The 18,339-nt window shown below is 37.2% G+C and overlaps 1 protein-coding gene across 2 annotated transcripts; it reads left to right on the top strand.

Moving 5' to 3' along the window:
• Positions 1-885: 885 nt before the first annotated feature.
• LOC149098508 (uncharacterized) lies at positions 886-18,263 on the top strand. 2 transcript variants are annotated; one of them, XM_089277598.1, is made up of 9 exons: positions 886-1,248; positions 11,123-11,447; positions 12,077-12,197; positions 12,429-12,596; positions 12,862-12,911; positions 13,000-13,046; positions 13,487-13,590; positions 14,706-14,762; positions 15,447-18,263. In XM_089277598.1, exons 1-9 carry the CDS (start codon positions 1,130-1,132, stop codon positions 15,542-15,544), a joined length of 1,089 nt encoding a protein of 362 aa, XP_089133724.1. In that variant the 5' UTR covers positions 886-1,129; the 3' UTR covers positions 15,545-18,263. The 2 variants fall into 2 exon arrangements, with proteins under 2 accessions (XP_089133724.1, XP_089133725.1); XM_089277599.1 differs by lacking the exon at positions 886-1,248 and adding an exon at positions 7,636-7,791.
• Positions 18,264-18,339: the final 76 nt, after the last annotated feature.

The following is an 18,339-nucleotide window of genomic DNA, read 5'->3' as shown; positions in this document are numbered from 1 at the left end:
GTCAATTTCTGTTTCTAGTTTATTTATGTATTTAATTATTCTTTTAACTCACTTTTAATTGCCTTTTTTATTTCTATTTTCTTTTTAATTTTTGTTGCCCTTTTCTCGTTTCTCGTTCATCGATTGTCTTGTCTCTCGCTCGGAAATAAAGGCGCATATGATTAAGTCTGGCACACGTAAACGCAGGTAGTTTCGCCTAATTTAATTTTAATGTTTTAGCCCCACAAATAATTAGCAAAAGATCGGAGAATTTTATTTATTTTTAACTATTGATCTCATTCGTTGTTATCAAAATTATATTTTTTATAAGAATTACTTAATTCTTGTATTAATTTTTTATTAACTGTATTAATTATTTATCTATTAATTGTCGTTATTTTATGTATCTTATTAGTACACGACCCCACAAGCTTGTTAGCTTTGACGTCTTTTATCGTGTATATATAAAGGTTGTATGTAATTTAGCGCACTGAATTTTTATATATCTCTACGGTCCCATTTCTTGGATATTTTCAGTTTTGCTCTCGTTTGAAAAAAGGACTTTGTAAGGGATGTCCATGTACCTCAAGAACCTAAAGCATAAGGAATATTTCGACTTTTGTACTGTTGATGAGTGATCTCGCCTAATTTCGAAATACTAGCCAGGCACGTATAACGTTTTGCGTAAATAGGAAGTGTCAATTAGAACTGGGAATTTCTAACCTTAGTGCCATTTTAGGTCGGAAGTGTACAGCAAGGTTGAAAGCGAACCAAAAGACGAGGTCACCACCATTGAGCGAGAATTTAAATTTAGAAAAAGAATGGCCCTTTCCGTTTTTGGGGAGTTTGATAACGGTACCGTTATATTTAACGTCAGCAGTAAATAATTTAGGATTAAAGTTTTTTTTTTTTGTAAAATGTGTGATTAAATAAAGTTGTATATCGTTATGTGTTTTTCTTGCTTTATCAATATGCAGATTAAGAAAATTTACATCCGTGTTTGAAATTATTTCAAACACGGCCGTGGTTTTCAACTCGTTTTTCATTGGGTTTCTAAACCCATCCACCTGACCAGAATAAGATGCACTGGTTGGGTAAGAGCTGCATGGATAATTAATGAATATGAAAATCCCCTTTCCATTTTTATCAGATGTTTTCAGCTGGTTTATCCGCATTTATGCTAACAAAAACTGTAAAGCTTGACGTAAACATACACCTAGCTGCTGCTACACGCTTCGTCGACAAAAGACATCTTCTAGATCAGCCAAGGTTAGTCAAATATTGGGATTAAACGATGGTATAGGGCCTACTCTGGGACTTAAAGTCGCCGTAACTTTAGGCGACTTTGGGCGATTTAAGGCGACTTTAGGCGACTTAAGCAAAATTGGCAGAAAAACATTGCGACTTTAGGCGATGTGAGGCGATTTTAGGCGACTTAAGACGACTTAAGGCGATTTTAGGCGACTTAAGGCGACTTTAGGTAAGTTAAGGCGACCTTTAAAGGCGACTTAAGGCGACTTTAGGTGACTTAAGGCGACTTAAGGCGACTTTAGATCCCTGGTATAAATTGTAGTAATCAACCGTTTTACTATCGTAGGTCTTGGAAATTAGGGTTTTACTTCCTTCGCTATGTCAAAAAGTAAAAATCGATAAAGCGGGTGTCTCAGTTTTTTTAAGCCTGTGTTACGGCTCCCTTCTTATTTTTCTTTCGGGGTGTTTGTGCGATTAATTGGCTCGCATCTAATTAAAGTACAGCTGAAAAGCTTATAACGTCCGGTCCTTTCGCGCTACGGCGTTTTAGTTTCAAACTCAGTATAAATTTGTTTTCAAATGATTTAATTTGACAAGAGTACAAACACGGAATATTTGAGAGGTAGTCAGTTGACATAACGGTCTACTTAAACAGAAATACGGTTAGCATTTAATTGCACCAAGAAAAACGTTGTCAACGTTTTGAACACTATTTTCAGATGGAAAAGGAAATTCTTTTCGTGATTTCAAAGTATTTGCATAAGTTTCCTAAGTTAATCGTGCTATTGTATATCTTATTTGCCGATCTAGGTCTGGTGACCATTTTTTCTGAAGACACTTCGACAAAAGTAATCTATAGTGAATGGAAATTCAAACTTTTTAAGGAAAACGACCACTTTTTTAAGTTTAAAAGACATGTTTCGACAGAACTTCTGTCATCTTCAGTTGAATGAATGATTACAAAGCAAGTTGAATAATAAGTAGGCAGAAATGCTAATTAAGACAAATAGTAACAACAGAACGTGAAAAGGTGTAAATTAAAAGGATAATTTTAGATTTACATGGTGTAATTGCTGATTGAGGCAAGGTAGTTCTTTTTGAATATGGATAGCCTCCTTTATCTTGAGTTGAAAGCTGGTAGTGGCGTGATCTAAAATATGAAAGCAGTCTATTGAACACAATGAGCGACAACGTTCAGAATTCTGAAGATGTTTGAAGATGTGAGAGGCCCTATCAACGGCTAAGTGCTCACGTACGCGTATGGAAAAATGTCGGGAGGTTTCGCCGACATAACAGGCATTACAGCCCGCACATGTAAACTTATAAACCACACGTGAACGAAGCCCGCCGGGGATAGGGCCTTTCACACCAAAAAGGTTACCTATCTTAAAGGAAGAAAAAACTAATTTGATGTCTAAATCATTACAATAGCGCTTGATTAAGTGTCGAATCTTCTTCTGAGTGATGACAGAAAAATGGCATATGTACGGCAGCTTAAAGTAAAAGGTGGGCGAGGTGGTAAGGGGGTAGCCCCGGGGACAATGATTGCTATGGGTCCCAGTGATGTAACGATGTAAATTATCCTTTTAATTTACACCTTTTCACGTTCTGTTGTTACTATTTGTCTTAATTAGCATTTCTGCCTACTTATTATTCAACTTGCTTTGTAATCATTCATTCAACTGAAGATGACAGAAGTTCTGTCGAAACATGTCTTTTAAACTTAAAAAAGTGGTCGTTTTCCTTAAAATCTTTACATGTCTGCTGCTATCTAAATTCAAACTTACACTAAAAAGATATTAAGCAGCAACTTCGTATGTTCTATCTTTCTCATGTCATCTGTTTCTAGAGGTATATACTTTGGGGAAAATGCATTCTCGTTTAAACATTATAAATAATTAAACGAGAAAAAAAAAAGGCAACAGAGGACTTTTTCCGTGCTTACATAGCCCCATCTAAACACTCGCGGAGTTGGGAGAATTCGAGACAGTTATGCCTCTCGGTTTTCCTCGGCTCTACATTATTCCAACCCTAAGCCCCCACCCCCTCGTGTTCAGAGGAGAATGTGTAAACAAGGAAACGGTCCTCTATTGCTTAAGGTAAAGGTAAGGTAAAGGTAAAATCTTTATTTAGACACTGTATTTCCTTCAGGACTCATCAATATTGAATTAAATTAGTCTAACTACCTAACTAATAAATCACTAATAACTACGATAAGAGAAATGATAAAAAACCTGCCTGGGAGGCCGTGTATGAAAGCAAAATAAAACTTATATAAGACGACCATCAAAATCATAATTCTTCAACTTAGATTTAAATTGATCAAGAGACGGTGACTGACGAATATCCAGGGGTAAATTATTCCACAATACAGCTCCGCTGTAGGACAGACTTCTATTACAATAATTAGTGCGGGGCTGTGGAATGGCAGGCGAACAGTCACAATCTCTTAAGTTATAGGTTAAGGTATCGGAACGAAGACAAAGTGCGTATTAAGATAGTCCGGAACCATATTATTTACAATCTTATACATCATTATTGATTTATCAATAAGGCGTTGACGGTCCAGTTTAACCCAGTTTACCATTCGCAACAATTCATCAGTACTACGATCGTAATTTCAAAAAGTTATGACACGTGCTGCACGATTTTATGATTTTTGTAACTTTTGAGAAAGACTCTTCGAACAGGATCCCTACACCGAGCTGCAGTAATTGAGATGAGGTTGGACTAATGAATTGTAGATGGAAAGTAGAGTCTTATATGGGACCGAATACCTAATACGTTCAATGGCCCTAATACCAGAAGCAATCTTTTTAGAAAGCTCGTTGATATGACACTCCCAAATAAGATTTTCATCAATGTGTGCATCTAAGGATTTTACAGTCGAGACTTGCTTTATCGGAAACTGGCAGGAGCCATAATCGGGGACGGAGACCGTAAGTCTTGGGATCCGCGCGCACCTATAATATGGGACAATTTTTTTATTTTTAGAACAAATTGCGCCATCCTGACGTCATATATCCGCTCGGATCCACGCACATGTCGGGGGCTCTCGCGTGGATGTTGTCACGTTGCGTGATCAAATGGTGAGGGCTGAGAGACCTTGCGAGATTATCTTGCGTATTTTTCACAGCGATGGCAGGGAATAAGGCAGGGAATACGAACCAGGGCGCTTATATGTAGTTTTATGCTCTGAGCTAATGGAAAAGGTGGGTTTTTCAGGGTCGAAAAAAGACTTCAATCTCGCGGTGGGAATGAATAGTAAGATCTGCTCGCGCTAGTTGTAAGCTTTTTGCGTTTGTTCTGACTTAAGAATATAGCAAGAAAACTCTCTGCTCTGGTATCGAATTAATTTGTGAGTTTCTCAGACAATGGTTAATCATAACCAAAACCTGTTTTGACGGTTTCTTATTGTTTCTGCTTGTTTGTTGAGCTTGCAAAAGTTTTTGAAAGGAAAGTGTGACGCGTACAATTACCTAATTTGCATAGTGCAGCTCGTCCACTTTTAAGTCCGAGTCGGTGTTTTCAATTGTCAACAAATCTTGACAAAGATTCCTTTCGTTATCTTTTGTGCTGAGATGCTGCAACAAATTTCACGAACGCAAAAGAGGCTACTAACATCATGTGTGTTTCTTCAACATAAGCATGGTGAAGTTTTACACTGCGAAAATGAAAATAGACAAGGAGTTTTGATAACTCGATCAACAAAATCGAAATCGTTATTCGACGTTGATTAAAGAAAGCGTCATCGTAACTTTGCTGATTATTTCTGCTTTATTCACATATTTTCCGCTTAGCATTTAACATGTTCTCAAACATTTATCAGTCTTAAACATATTTAAAAACTGTAGGGTTATTGTTTGAGTTCGATGTACGCTTTCACACGAAAGTGCGGCGGAAGTACAATTTGTCATGTTTACTGACTGTACAAAACACGCATCGGCGGACGCTCTCATTCATCGACAACAGAGAATTTACTGGATTTTTACACGAATAAAACTGAGCAGTATCTACGGACGTAAAGTTATTGGGCCTTGATGAAACATCAAGCGTTGCTTACAATTCAGGCGAAACTCAAACTAGCATGATTATTTTGTTTTACTTTTCGGTAGCGATAGCCTGGCAAATTCCCCGCAAGCGTGTGGTAAGAGGAGCTAGGAAACTATGTAGTCCTGAAGCTCTGCGATATCTAAATATATCGAGCTAGTTTTTTGCTGTGTAATGGAAAAGCTGTTAATCTCCAACATATGTGAAATGTAAAGTGAAGTAATGTACAGCTCATGTTAAAGAAGCATCCGTCGGAACACAACTTGGTCAGCGATATATATAAAGTTTAAAGCGGAACATACCTAAATTCGACGCTGTCTTACTTCACTCAAACTGTAGCAGCTTACGACGAAAATACTTAATTAAGCAAAATTCCAACAGGCGTACACGCGTTGAGCTGTGAGCCAAAAACATGAAAAATTTCGGGAATTTTGGACGCCATTTCCCCGGCGCGACATCCGCAGAAATCCTCGCAACATGTACGCGCGTGTAGCGCAGGCGATGGCGCAATTTGTTCTAAAAATAGAATTATTGTCCCATATCATGGGGACAACCCCAATACTAGAAATGGCGCACGCTTACGGTCTCCGTCCCCCATTATGGCTCCTGAAACTGGTTAATTGTGGCAGTGGGATTCGCTGTAGAATTTAATAACCTTTGCCTAGAACCAATCAGTAGGAATTCTGTCTTTGTCATATTTAAAGTTAGTTTGTTGGCTGCAAGCCACACACGAGCTCTCTCTAAATCAAGATTAATATAATTATTCATTTCATCAACATCACTACCAGCAAAAGTAATACTAGTATCATCGGCGTACATCCTTGGTTGGGAATGCCGGAGACAATTAGGCAGATCATTTATATATAACAGAAACAGAAGGGGCCCAAGAATTGTTCCCTGTGGAACACCACAGCGAATGAACATTTTAGACCATTTATTCCCGTTTACTAAACACGTTTGGGTTCGGTTCTTTAAATAAGAGCGCAACCATTGGTTTGTGGAATCCTGAATACCATAAGCTTGTAATTTCGAAAGAAGAATAGTATGGTTCACAGTATCGAAGGCCCTCTTAAGATATAAAAAATACAACGGTATTAATAAAGCCACGATCGCTGTTTAAAGACCAGTTATCAGTCGCTTTAATCAAAACAGTAACTGTAGAATGAAGCGAGCGAAAACCAGATTGGTGTCTACTGAGAAGATCGTTGTCGTTTAGAAATAATACAACTGATCATAAATAATCCGCTCGAAAACCTTGGCCTACTTCCAACTTTCTTAAAAAATGCGTCATTCTTGCACTGCTCCATTCGTCGGGAAAAATATCACTGTCAATCGATTGACTGAATATCAGAGCGACTGACCAAGAGAATAAATCTGGACATTCTCTTAGCAGTCTGGCTGACACAGAATCAAGACCTGTTGCCTTTCTCTTGCATAATTTATTTAGGTGGGACAAAACGTGCAATTGAGTTACCAGTTACACGCTGGAAACTAAAACAACTGCTGGTTTGGTCAACATTTCTCTATGACTGTACCTATTATTTATCATTCCTGAGTTTTAACAAATCGAAATATTACGGCATTATTTAATTGCGTCTTTAAGACAATGTTCAAAGTTTCATCAAAAAACAAAAAAACGTAACAAGCTGGGTAGAGACAGGTTACTTTCGAGCGTCAAAAGAGAGTCTGGTGGGGGAGGGAGTGCAAACGTCAGTTGTCAGTTAACATTTTGTCTATTTGTCGGTTGTCAGTTGAAATTTCGGCCATTTGTCAGTTGCTGTTCAGTGGCTGTTAATAATTCATTGAAGACCTAAAACTTCTCCAGCATCACTTTTTTAGACGAACGGAATTAAAATTCCATTCGTCTTAAAATTCCGAAAATTTCGAAACGGTGACAAAGGGTACGGAAATTTCTTGGGAAATTGTCGAAAATTTGAAAAGCGAACCATTCAACTGAAAATTCCGGGAATTTAAAATAACAGCAGGCATGTCGATTATCATGTATTAAACAGATAGTGGGAGGATCATATTGTAAATGATTAATATTAGCAGACTTAATAGAAACTTGAAGTAAAAGTATTTCAATGAATTTCAAACGAATATCGAGGGCAAAAACCTTTGGTCTGGTGTTAGTTAATCTGTCTACAAATGCCAGTTGTATGTTCAACTTTCGGGTATTTGTCGGTTGTTAGTTATTTTTTGCCATTTGCCAGTTGTCAGGCCCTCTCAAAATCGTGCAGGTTCCTTTTTGGCAGATGTTGAGTATTCTAATAATTGGTGAATTTTAATTAAAAGTCTTTCTTTAGTTTATTTTTTGCCATTTGTTATTTGTCAGTTAACCCAGTCCAGACCCTCTCAAAATCGTGCAGGTGCCTTTGTGGCAGATGTTGAGTATTCTAATTCGTGAATTAAGTCTTCCTTTAGTTTATTAGCGAGTGAGACAGCTTCAGTCAAACTAGAACGAACGAAGACTAACTCAGTATCAACTTGCCCTCTGACATTGATTATAAGGTACAGTAGACTATTTCACATATATCTCAGATAACTCTAACAAGGCTTGCCTCGAATTTCTCGTTATTTTTCCGACCGGAACATGTTCCCTAAGTATTTGTCCCGGCTTAGACGTCAACGCTTACTTTGGGCTATCTCAGTGTCACTTGGCACTCACTCGCATTTTTACTTCTTGACTCAGGCAGACTTTCAAAGTCAAAAAATAATCGGAGCAAAATCACTGCAATTTTTAAAGTTCGCTGACGGAGAGGGACATTGGTCTTTGCGGTGTTGATCCTTTGTAATGCGATGATGCCGGCGGTGAATAAAATCCCAACTTGCGGTGTTGCGGTGATCTCAAACCCTTCGGTGTGCGGTGTTTGTGTTTATCACGCTACGGTGTTCGGTGAGATGAAATTATCTGCGGTGATGTGGTTTCTTGTTTGACCTTTTTCAGACCAAAATTTAGCATGTGCTTATTTTGTGGAAAATTGTTGGGATATAAAAGCACTATGACTTTAGTTAGTAGTAGTACTGGATTTAATCTTAGTTCTAGGTTAATTAAACCTTAATTGTAGTCTTAAGTTTTTAGCTTTTATTACCTCTGTATTTTAAACATTTAATGTATATTTTAGGCTTTTATTTTTTAGAGGACCCTCCTAAAAACAGTCTCTAGGTAATTGGAGGCCTCCTCTTTAAATATTAATTTAATTTATTATATATTTATAAGAGGAAACGTTTAAATCATGGGGCTAAAAATATATGCTGCGGTGACGGTATATCGTGAACTTTTCTTGCGGTAATGCAGTGTTCGTTGATTTGTTTTTCTATTTTGTTTTGTCTTGTTGTTTTTTGTTTTGTTTTTTGTTTTTTGTTTTTTGTTTTTTTTGGCGGTATTCCGGTGTTCAGAGCATGAGTTTCGAGCATACAATTAATTAACAGTTAGATTATACGCTCGGGATTTCTATGAGGTGACAGTAGAATTCTAAATAAATTTCTTTTAAATTAGCGATTTCCAATTGCTTCTCTATAAATTAAGTAGTATTTAACTTCACGCTCAGCAAAATCGCGCGCGGATTGACTTGTTGTTGGAAAACTTGCAGCTGTTTTGCCTGCGCTAACAGTTAATTTTTAAAATATTAAGGTTTTTTAATCTGAGTTGCATGATGATCAATGTCCTTTTTGGGGGTTGAATTATCCAGTGATATTTCTTAATCCTCAAAACATCGGAGAAACGAGAAAGCATTGCCACGACAATGTGAAGAAGTCCAGCCACAGCGCGCTGATTAACAATTAGACCACGAACCCGAGTTTTCAATAAGTGCATAGTCATCGAGACGTAGCCGAGTTGACTTTCGCTCATAGAAAACGATGGTGAGTGGTCTAATTGTTTTAGTAGACACCATAAAGGATTGAGGACGTACGCGCGAAAATTTCCAGTCGACAGAGTTTTCAAAAAATTTTTATGAGTTACTTGTGTCAGAAATGCAAAACTTGGGCGCCACCGACTTCGTTTAAGAGATAAAGCGTGTGGAAAACTACCCTGATTTTGAAAAATATGCGCACGTAATTCAGCGTGGTCTGCAGGGGTTTATAATTAAAATTATCGAAGCTGAATCAACGGAGGCAAACGATCTTAGTCATATTTTCTAGAAGTGGGTCTGTTGCGTAAATAGTTCCTAATGTTGCCAACGTTACCTTTTCACAAAACTTAACCCTTCAAGAGGCATTTAAAATTGTCGCACGGGTACACGAAGAGCTAAAAAGAACGGGATTCGATAGTGCATTCTGTAAAAAATTCAGACTTCTAATCGATAGATTTTCTTTATTTTTTTCGCTAAACGTAGAAAATCGGTAGAGAAAATGATCTACCAAAAGAAAAATAGGGGTCACCGAACGTCCACGATCATTAAATTCAGGCAAAGCTATAGCAATGGCCATCTGCCCTATCATTATTCATTTTAGGACTTAGCGAGCGCTCAATGCTTGACCTGACGTTTGAATTTGAGTGCGCAAGATGCGCATAAACAATTAGCGCGAACGTCCTTAAAGCACAAAACCTACAATTTTGAGTTTTTTTTTTGTTTTTTTTTGTTTTTTTTGAGCCTTTGAAAAAGAATAGTTTCCAGTTTCGATCAAGAGCAGCGTGCGCTCGATCGCTAATGAATCATTAACATTCATTTGTTCTTTATTTTGAAAAACAAATACATTCCATGTTGCCATGCGTCTGTTTATTAATAAAACAGTTTTCTGGGTTTTTTTTTTCTGAGACTTGTAGAACTCGGTGCGATTTTTCAGGCTTAGAACTGTACTGTTTTGAATGGCTGCGCTATTTTTTTTTTAATGTAACTCTCCACTGTGCCTTTCATTATGTTTAAGTCATAAATTAAGGCTGCACTGTCCTGTTGCATATCAACAAATTTGACCCACTTTTTACCATCAATTCATCTATGTTAAAAACTAAGCCGGTGACCCCACATTTTTTTTATAAAAATCTTTTTATAACACACATAGAAGAAAAAACAGGTAAAGTTATAAAAAATTTATAGGGAGTGGATTTTTCTTAAATTAAGAAAAATGGAAATGTCCAAGTTGGAGAAATTCCACTCCACAGTTTCTTTGTTTTGTTTTTTTTTTACAATTTTGCACTTGCTTTCCGCTTTTGCTGTTGAATATTTTTATGCATTAAAAAAGTAGGATCAGCGGATCTTCTTTTGAGATATTAACTTCGTGGATAGGGTATTCTAGCGCGCGTTTTAAGCGCTAATTAAAATCTCGACTTTACAAGATCGCCCCTTGTGCACGTGAAGACGGTCCGCTGATCAGTAAAGCCCGCAATTCCACGCGAATAAACGCGATTTGTCCGCGAATAGTGTTTTCTTTTTCGCTGTTTTCGTTAGCAGCACAAGCGGTAAAAGGAGACAACTATGAATACCCGGAGGTGAGACTAGCCAAGTACAAAGAACGAAGAAAACCTAAAGAGTAGCTTTTTTCCTGCTGTTTTTTAGATTGTTAGCAGCCGTGATCGATCGCAACATCAACATCACAATTCTCGTTTACGTTCCAGCTCAGCGGTTTTAAAATCTGTAAGACATGTTTCGGATACTCAGTATCCATCTTCAGTTAAAGGGTGTTTACAAGTGAGTGACTTTATATCAAGTAGGTAACAAGTAGAGTATCCGAAAAATGTCTTCCAAATTTGAGCGGTGTGTTGTCTTTTTTAATTGTTTGATTTCATTCTTACTGCTACGAAAATTTGGAAAAAAGATATTACACTTTTATCGTTACATTTTACACACTACAAAAACGTAGCAGTTGAATTCATGCTTCTGAACTCGTATGTTTATTTTAGGTCTGATAACATGCTGCAGCATTACTTGAGTATCCTCGTCATCTTAAACACTGCAAAGCTTTACGAAGCGCTGGAACACTGCTCTGACTCAACATACTCAGTGTATGGTCATAGCTTGTCCAGTCACGTGAATTCAACAAGAATTTCCTCCAGTCTCTCTGACTGCGTCATGATGTGTGAAAATGAATTCCGCTGTAAAAGTTTGAATTTCCGTTTGAAAGATAAGTCATGTGACTTAAATGATGCAGACAGATATACTCACCCAGAGGATTATGGACCACAGGAAGGATCCGTGTATATGGACACAAGCGTAAAACACAAAAAGGTCGGAGCCTATATAGGTTTATTAATAATATCAATTAGTAGAATTCTACTAGTATACTAATGCAAATGCTGCAATCTGATTGGCTGAGCTACTCGCACACCATCAGCCATTAGAGTGCAGCAGCTGTCGGTAGTCTACGAAATGCGACGTTTTTATCGCTTTTCCGAAGTTTTGGAAGAATGTTTAGATGTAAATGGATAATTAAATACCTGAGAAGACTAAAAGAAGGACATGAAACGGATTCATGGGTTCAAAAACTTGAAATTATTGAAAAACTGGTGCGCGCGCGTAAACAACCGCAAATTTACCAAGGACAATTCAATACGTGCGATTTTGTTAAAGGGTAAAGTTCAATAATGCGTCGAAAAATACTTGGAAACCATTATTTCCGTTAATTTAAGTGAGAATTCTACTAAAACAATTAGATTATTTACTCTCGATTTCTACGAGGCGATAGTTGATTCAGCCTTCGGCCTCATCAACTATCACCTCATAGAAATTGAGAGTGAATAATCTAATTGTTAATTATAATAATAATAGGGACAATAGTAATAATAAAGGGTTACGCTATGCACCCTATGTGGTTAACGCTTCACATCAGAGCTCAAGATACGGTCTTCTTTCTTCAGAAGGGTGGTTTCAAGTCTTGCGCGGAGATACACCAGGAATTTCCTCAGACCGAAAGTGGTTATTACTGGGTAAATATTGGAAATAGAGAAGCCCAAGTTTATTGTGATATGAAGAATTATGGTGAGTACATGTTATCATATTAATTCCAGGTCGAAAGTGTAAGCTGTGTATAAACTTAATAGTAGGAAGATCTCACTTCTGAAAACATGTTAAGTCCAGTAGGCGTACAGACGACAAGCATAAACACAGCTTACTTGTCTGCACGACCTCCTGATACGGTTACGTTGTTAGCGGTCTCTTAAACACCAATTTGCAAGGTAACAGTTAACAATGGATTTTCTTAATTGCTAGGTGGCGGCTGGACTTTGGCTGTGAGTATCAGCTCCAAGAATAACGATCATCTTCAAAGAAATGCCAACAGCTGTCTTAACTCAATACTGTGTGTGCCTTTTGCTGAGAATAACATTACAGGCCGGAAACTAAGCGACGAGGATATACATAAACTGGCACAAACTGAAGGTAGAGAAACATGGCTACACTGCATGTGAGAGAGACTGAAAAATATCTAGAACAGCAAAGTAACCAACAACTAAAGCTCCTCATCTTTAAGGGTAAAGGAGTAACATAAAAATTCGTATTCCCAAAGTCCTCTTTTTACTGAATTCAAGCTGTTTCGCAAACATCACTAAACGAGCAATTTCTGGAGGGCTCTAAAATACTGTTTTGACAGATTAGACTTAGCATCTCATATGCACTGTAAACCTCAAATATTTATATTTTCTAGGAATATTCAGAGTGGATGTATTGGTTACTCAAGTCATTGTGTTTTACCAGGTATGGAATGAAGTGCTTTTTTGTATTAAAATGAACTGTATTAAAACTGTGATTATGTAACAGATTCTTTCTTTATTGTGAATTTAAGATACCAAGTGGACCTGAACAGTTCGACTCTTCTTGTGCCGGACGAAAGTAAGTGCCTTGTTTGTTTGTTTGTTTTGTATCAGTATATATTGTACGGTTTAATATTAATTGCTGCTGGTAGATCGTTCTCGATTTTGCTATTGCTAGCCGTGCTTAAACCTTTTTCATAAGTTGTACTAAAAGGGAGACGAATATATGAAAAACGTCTACTTCAGTGGCAAACATGCAATAAAATAACTGCCTTGAAGGTTTAAGTGCTGGTGATATTTTCAGTTGTAAACAGAGACGAATAATAACCCGACGAAGATGCATTATGAACTAGGCTATGATGATATTGATCTCAATATCGTAATTTACTGCGCCACTCTGGAAATTCTAAAATCTCTGGGCGGGAGCTAAGTTACTGTAAGGTTAACTAAGGGCTCAGATCTAGAAACGCTTCTATTTGCGTCCCTGTTACAGAGAAATACTTTCCTCATTCATTCCAGTTGTCCACGCATCATCATTTCCCACTCTTATCCGTATGTGTGGGAGACTAACAACTGCACTACTACTGATGTGGGATATCGCATTTACAACGGATGTCATAGAGGTAAGCAGGGATTATCATGTAATGGTCAGTGTATACTCCTTTTAAATTTCTCTAAATTCAAGCCAAATAAAAACAGTACTGAAAAAGTAAAGGAATTAGTTAAGCAATAAAGATATAGACAGTGCTGTTGTGCAGTACCTATGGAAAAATCCAGACTTCGGTTTTTTTAGCCTCCGTAATTGTAAGTTGACAAAAAATTGATCGGCTCTAACAGAGGCTTAAGGACGTTCGCGCGAAAATTTTCCAACATTGATTTTTTTCTGAGACTTTTACCACTGTAAGATGATGAGTTAGCTATGTCAGAAATGTGAAAAAATGGGTGGTCACCCGACTTCGTTTTGGAGAGAACACCCTAAATCTGGAAAAAAAAAAAAAAAAAAAAACGGGCTTCGTTAGCGCATAAGGCCACAGTGTCTGTAAGCCCAAAAATATTGCAATTAGATCTTTGAAGTAAAATATTCTCAGCCTAATATTGTTTAAGTAGACCTATTAAATGAATTTAGTCAACTGGTGAGGTTCCTTATAGAGCAAGTTCGCATTTAGCGACCATAGTTTCACGCGCCTTGCAGCCGTAAGATTGCAGAATTCGATGTCCCGTGCACAGAAATCTTTAAATTTCTTTAAATTCCCACATTAATTTTTTGTTCATTATTGGACAATATGGAGATAATTGTAAATAAAATCTGTTTCTGGAAAGAAAAATAGGGGTCACCGAACGTCCAAGATCATTAAATCCTGTCAAAGGTGTAGCAAGGGCCATCTGCCCCATCATTGTTCATTTTATTACTTAGCTCGCGCGCTCATGCATGACGTGAGGTGTGAATTTGCGTGCGCCGTAAGGATGCGCAGAAACAATTAGTGCGAACGTCCTTAAGGCTCGAATATCCTCGCCTCTGGCGGGGGGTTTGGCTGTAATGAATACAGGTGCAGCCGACTCTTTCAGAGCCCTGGTCGTTTTACACGTGTTTTATTCTTTAGCCATGGCGCTTTGACAATAACACACCCTGTCATTGTGATTTTCTTTAGTAAGGTGTGTGAACACAAACCTGAAGGGAATTTAATGAACTTTTATGTTACCGCAGCATCCTTGTGACTTAATTAACTTCTGATTTCAGTTTTTGATGGACATGATGATGGGGAGTGTGGCTTTAGGTGGCATTCATCTGACCACAGTAAGTAAATAACTTACCTACCTGGATTAGCGAAATGACAATGACTCATAACATGTATTGAAAAGAACATGTTTTAGTGCCAACACTACAGACATAACTTCGATTTAAAACACGAAAAACTGACTCCAAGATACCTATTTACTATAGAGAGATTCTGATATTTACGCGTGTGATGCCGGTTAAACGGGATGTGCAATCATCGGCGCCATTAAAACAAAAATGCTCTATAGATCTCATCCCTTTTAAGAAACGCTCTCTGGCTACTTTCCGCACTACAGACAACGTCCAACAGATTCTTAATTTGTAAATCAAGCAAGGTATCATGATCGCGTCATTTACTTTAATGTAACTTGAGTATTTTGCTGTAAATTTTGACCTGTAAATTTGGCTCAGCGCAAAGAAAATGCTGACGTTATGAATTTTTGGCAAGGGATAAAGCAACAGCCACTGTAACTTCCAGCATCATAGAGTAAATCAATTCTCTTTTTTAAAAGAATTCTGAAAAAGAAACCTCTGGGAAAGGTGAGAAGAAGGGGGTGGTGCCATTTATCAGGCCCTTTGTACGCCCGCTGGTTAAAATTGAGTTGGGAAATTCTCATGAATATCATCGTCGCAATTCTTCAGTCATTTATTAACTCACTGCATTGTACATTGACTCACTGTCTTGAACTTTATTTCAACCAGGTTCAATACGAGCCCTGTATGGTTATCCTTGTCCCGGGGATCCCAAAGATAGTCGTGGAATATATCGTAACAGTGATGGGATGCTGTATGTCAAGTAAATGAACAAGCGTTTGGAAGAGATGTGTTTTGCAAGTCTACCAGAGTTTTCTTACAAAATAGATAAACCCGGGGAGCACGAGTGCCTGAAGATTAAATAACACGTAATCATGATTTCGATATCAGTCTAACAAGAGATAATAATTAATAATTAGATTATGAGCTCGAGATTTCTATGAGGTGATAGTTGATGAGGCCGAAGGCCGATTCAACTATCGCTTCATAGAAAACGAGAGCGAATAATCTAATTGTTTTAGTAGAATTTTAGCTGAAATTTCCTTCAAATAGCGATTCCAATTATTTCTTGTCTTAGTATTCACGCTTGTCTTAGTATTCACACTTTAGAGAATTCGCGCGGACTCAATGAGTTGTCAATTTGGCATTGTGTACGTGTACGCGCTCTTATCAGTTTCTTTCAAAAATTTTGAGCTTTTTTAATTCAAGAAACTGTTAACTCCTTCCTTTTCGTCTTCTCGGGAATTTGATTATCCATTTATTTCTAAATGTTTTTTCAAAACTTCGCAGAAACGAGAAAACGTTGCAATTTTGTCGAGCACACCAAGCCACTGCACACTAATGGCCGATAGTGTGCAATGGCTCAGCCAATCAGATTACAGCATTTGCATTAGTATACTAGTAGAATTCTACTAACTTAATAGATTAGAGACTACTCAGATTTTCCCAAATCAGTGATTTTCTTCTAGTTATACAATCACCAGCTTTAGACACGAAAGAAGAAAGTAAGAAGAAGAATTACGAAGGAAAGGTTGTTCATAAGGTAGAGGATATCTTAAATAACTGGAGAAACAAGAGATTAACCTCAATTGGTAAAATTGCAGTTATTGAGGCACAACTTGTTTTCGTTCTTTTGTCAACAACGTCGTGCTCCAAATAGCTGAAGAAACAAATGATATTCTTTTTAGAGGGGTTAAGTTTCTAAAGAAAATGTGGTGCTGCGTCGGTGGGAAGTATAGCAAGATAATTTGGTTTTATCAACTGGGTTGATACTGTTAATTGCTCAACGTAAAGAGATTCGATTACGGTAGCCAATTTACATTATCAACCCAGTTGATAAAACCGAATCATCTTGATATTCTTTTTAAATTCCTTTGGAATAACAGGGGCGACAAAATGAAGTGGACTAAAATAACAAAACTATAGAGTTTATATTCGCGGGCATAAATATGTTTTGGGCCCGACTCAGACTCATTTTAGCTCGAGCCGCTAGGTGAGGATTAATATTAAAAATTAATGAGCTCTGAGAAGGGCCCAAAACGTATTTATGTCCAAGAACATAATCTCTATTACTATTATTATCACTTTTGGAGGGCATTGGGAAAATATCAACTGAAAAAAATGACAACAAAACAATCTGAACAATCACGCGAGCGTTTACAAGTTGAATAGCATTTATTTTCCCTCAATGAAAATACACAATACATCATGGGAAGATGGCTAAAAATTACAAAATCTTGCCATTTGAGTTTTCAAAAATTGTAGACGACATTAAAGGGAAGTTTGATAAAGCTTATTTGTAAGAGCAAGTGTGAGGTTTATTTCAGCGGGCTAAAATACATTTTAGCCCGCCAAATTCTCCATTTTAGCCCGGAAAATGCGCCGCAATGCCCGACAAAGTAATAATAATAGCAAATTACCAAGACGCAGGCCAAAAGATTCTAGCTAGACATTAGAATAGAATTTAATTAAGGCCTGAAAATTTCATGGGTACTTAAATATATTTCAAAGGACTATAAATCTAAATGGCAAGACTATATTTTATAATCACTGGGCTGATGCAGTGGTGATGAAAATTAACGATCTGATGACAAGTGATTCAAGATTTAAAACTTACAGTTGTTTCAAATGTAAGTTTTGCTCTCCAGTTTCGTTCTACGAACTTTTGTGGAGTAATTTCAGCTGTCAGGAGTGCTATGAGATTTTTTTTGAATTGACATCACCACGGAGTCAAATCTCTGCTGCTGTTCTCAAACAGCACAAGAATCGTTTCTTCATCTTTTCTGGGAATGCTCGATCACAGAAGCCTTTTGGAATAGGTTTCATCTATTTTTCGCTTCGGGCAATTTAATACCAGCCTCACAAGTTTTAACTTCATGTCAATGTTTAGGTCTCAAAGGAGAGAAAAGCGCCTTTTTACTCAATCATTGTTAACTTCTTGGTAGATATTACATTTACTCCTGTAAGTACAAAATGTTCGACCATCCTCCATAGAATACGTCAATCAGGTTAGATGCAATTTAAAAATAGAAAAGCACATGCAAAACGCATTCCGACAGAAGAGGCACAAAATACTCAAGTCTTTATAACTCGTTGATCTCTCCTTTGAACTACTGTTTAAACAGGCAAGTTTACTTGAATGACATTTAGGTTCTCCTTTGCAAACGAAACAGCTTCAAACCAGTATTTCATGGCTCTATATATTTCTCTTTTTGTTGTTGTTGTATTTACTCTTGTTTGTTAGAGTAATATAGTAGAGGTAGTGATAGTATTGCATCTGTTAGTTGTATAATTTTTAGTTTGTCCTTATTAGTCATATCCGTCGTTGTTAACTAGAGTAAATTCTTGTTAAAAAATGTTTGTTTTTATTGTTAGTATTGTAAGCATTGTTGCTTGCCATTGTAATTCGTAATTAATGCTAGGGATGTAAGTAAGTTTAGTGTTGTAAAAGTGTAAATAAAGTTTAGTATTATAAAAAGAAAAAAAGGAGGACGAGGTTCAATCAGGAGGGGGGCATTGAAGTGGAGGGGCGCGCGTTTGTAAAATCGATGTTTATTAGATA

Source organism: Orbicella faveolata, unplaced genomic scaffold (assembly GCF_042242905.1).
Source record: "Orbicella faveolata isolate gen_17 unplaced genomic scaffold, um_ofav_v1 contig_46, whole genome shotgun sequence".
Classification (NCBI taxonomy): Eukaryota; Metazoa; Cnidaria; class Anthozoa; order Scleractinia; family Merulinidae; genus Orbicella; species Orbicella faveolata.
The sequence above is the reverse complement of the archived record's forward strand: the minus strand, read 5'-3'. Positions and strand labels throughout refer to the sequence as shown.

Coding starts and splice junctions, on each gene's coding strand:
- LOC149098508 (XM_089277598.1), top strand. CDS start 1,130: ATGTTTTCAGCTGGTTTATCCGCATTTATGCTAACAAAAACTGTAAAG. Junction 12,198..12,428: donor TTGTGATATGAAGAATTATG/GTGAGTACATGT, acceptor CTTAATTGCTAG/GTGGCGGCTGGACTTTGGCT. Junction 12,597..12,861: donor TAAACTGGCACAAACTGAAG/GTAGAGAAACAT, acceptor TATATTTTCTAG/GAATATTCAGAGTGGATGTA.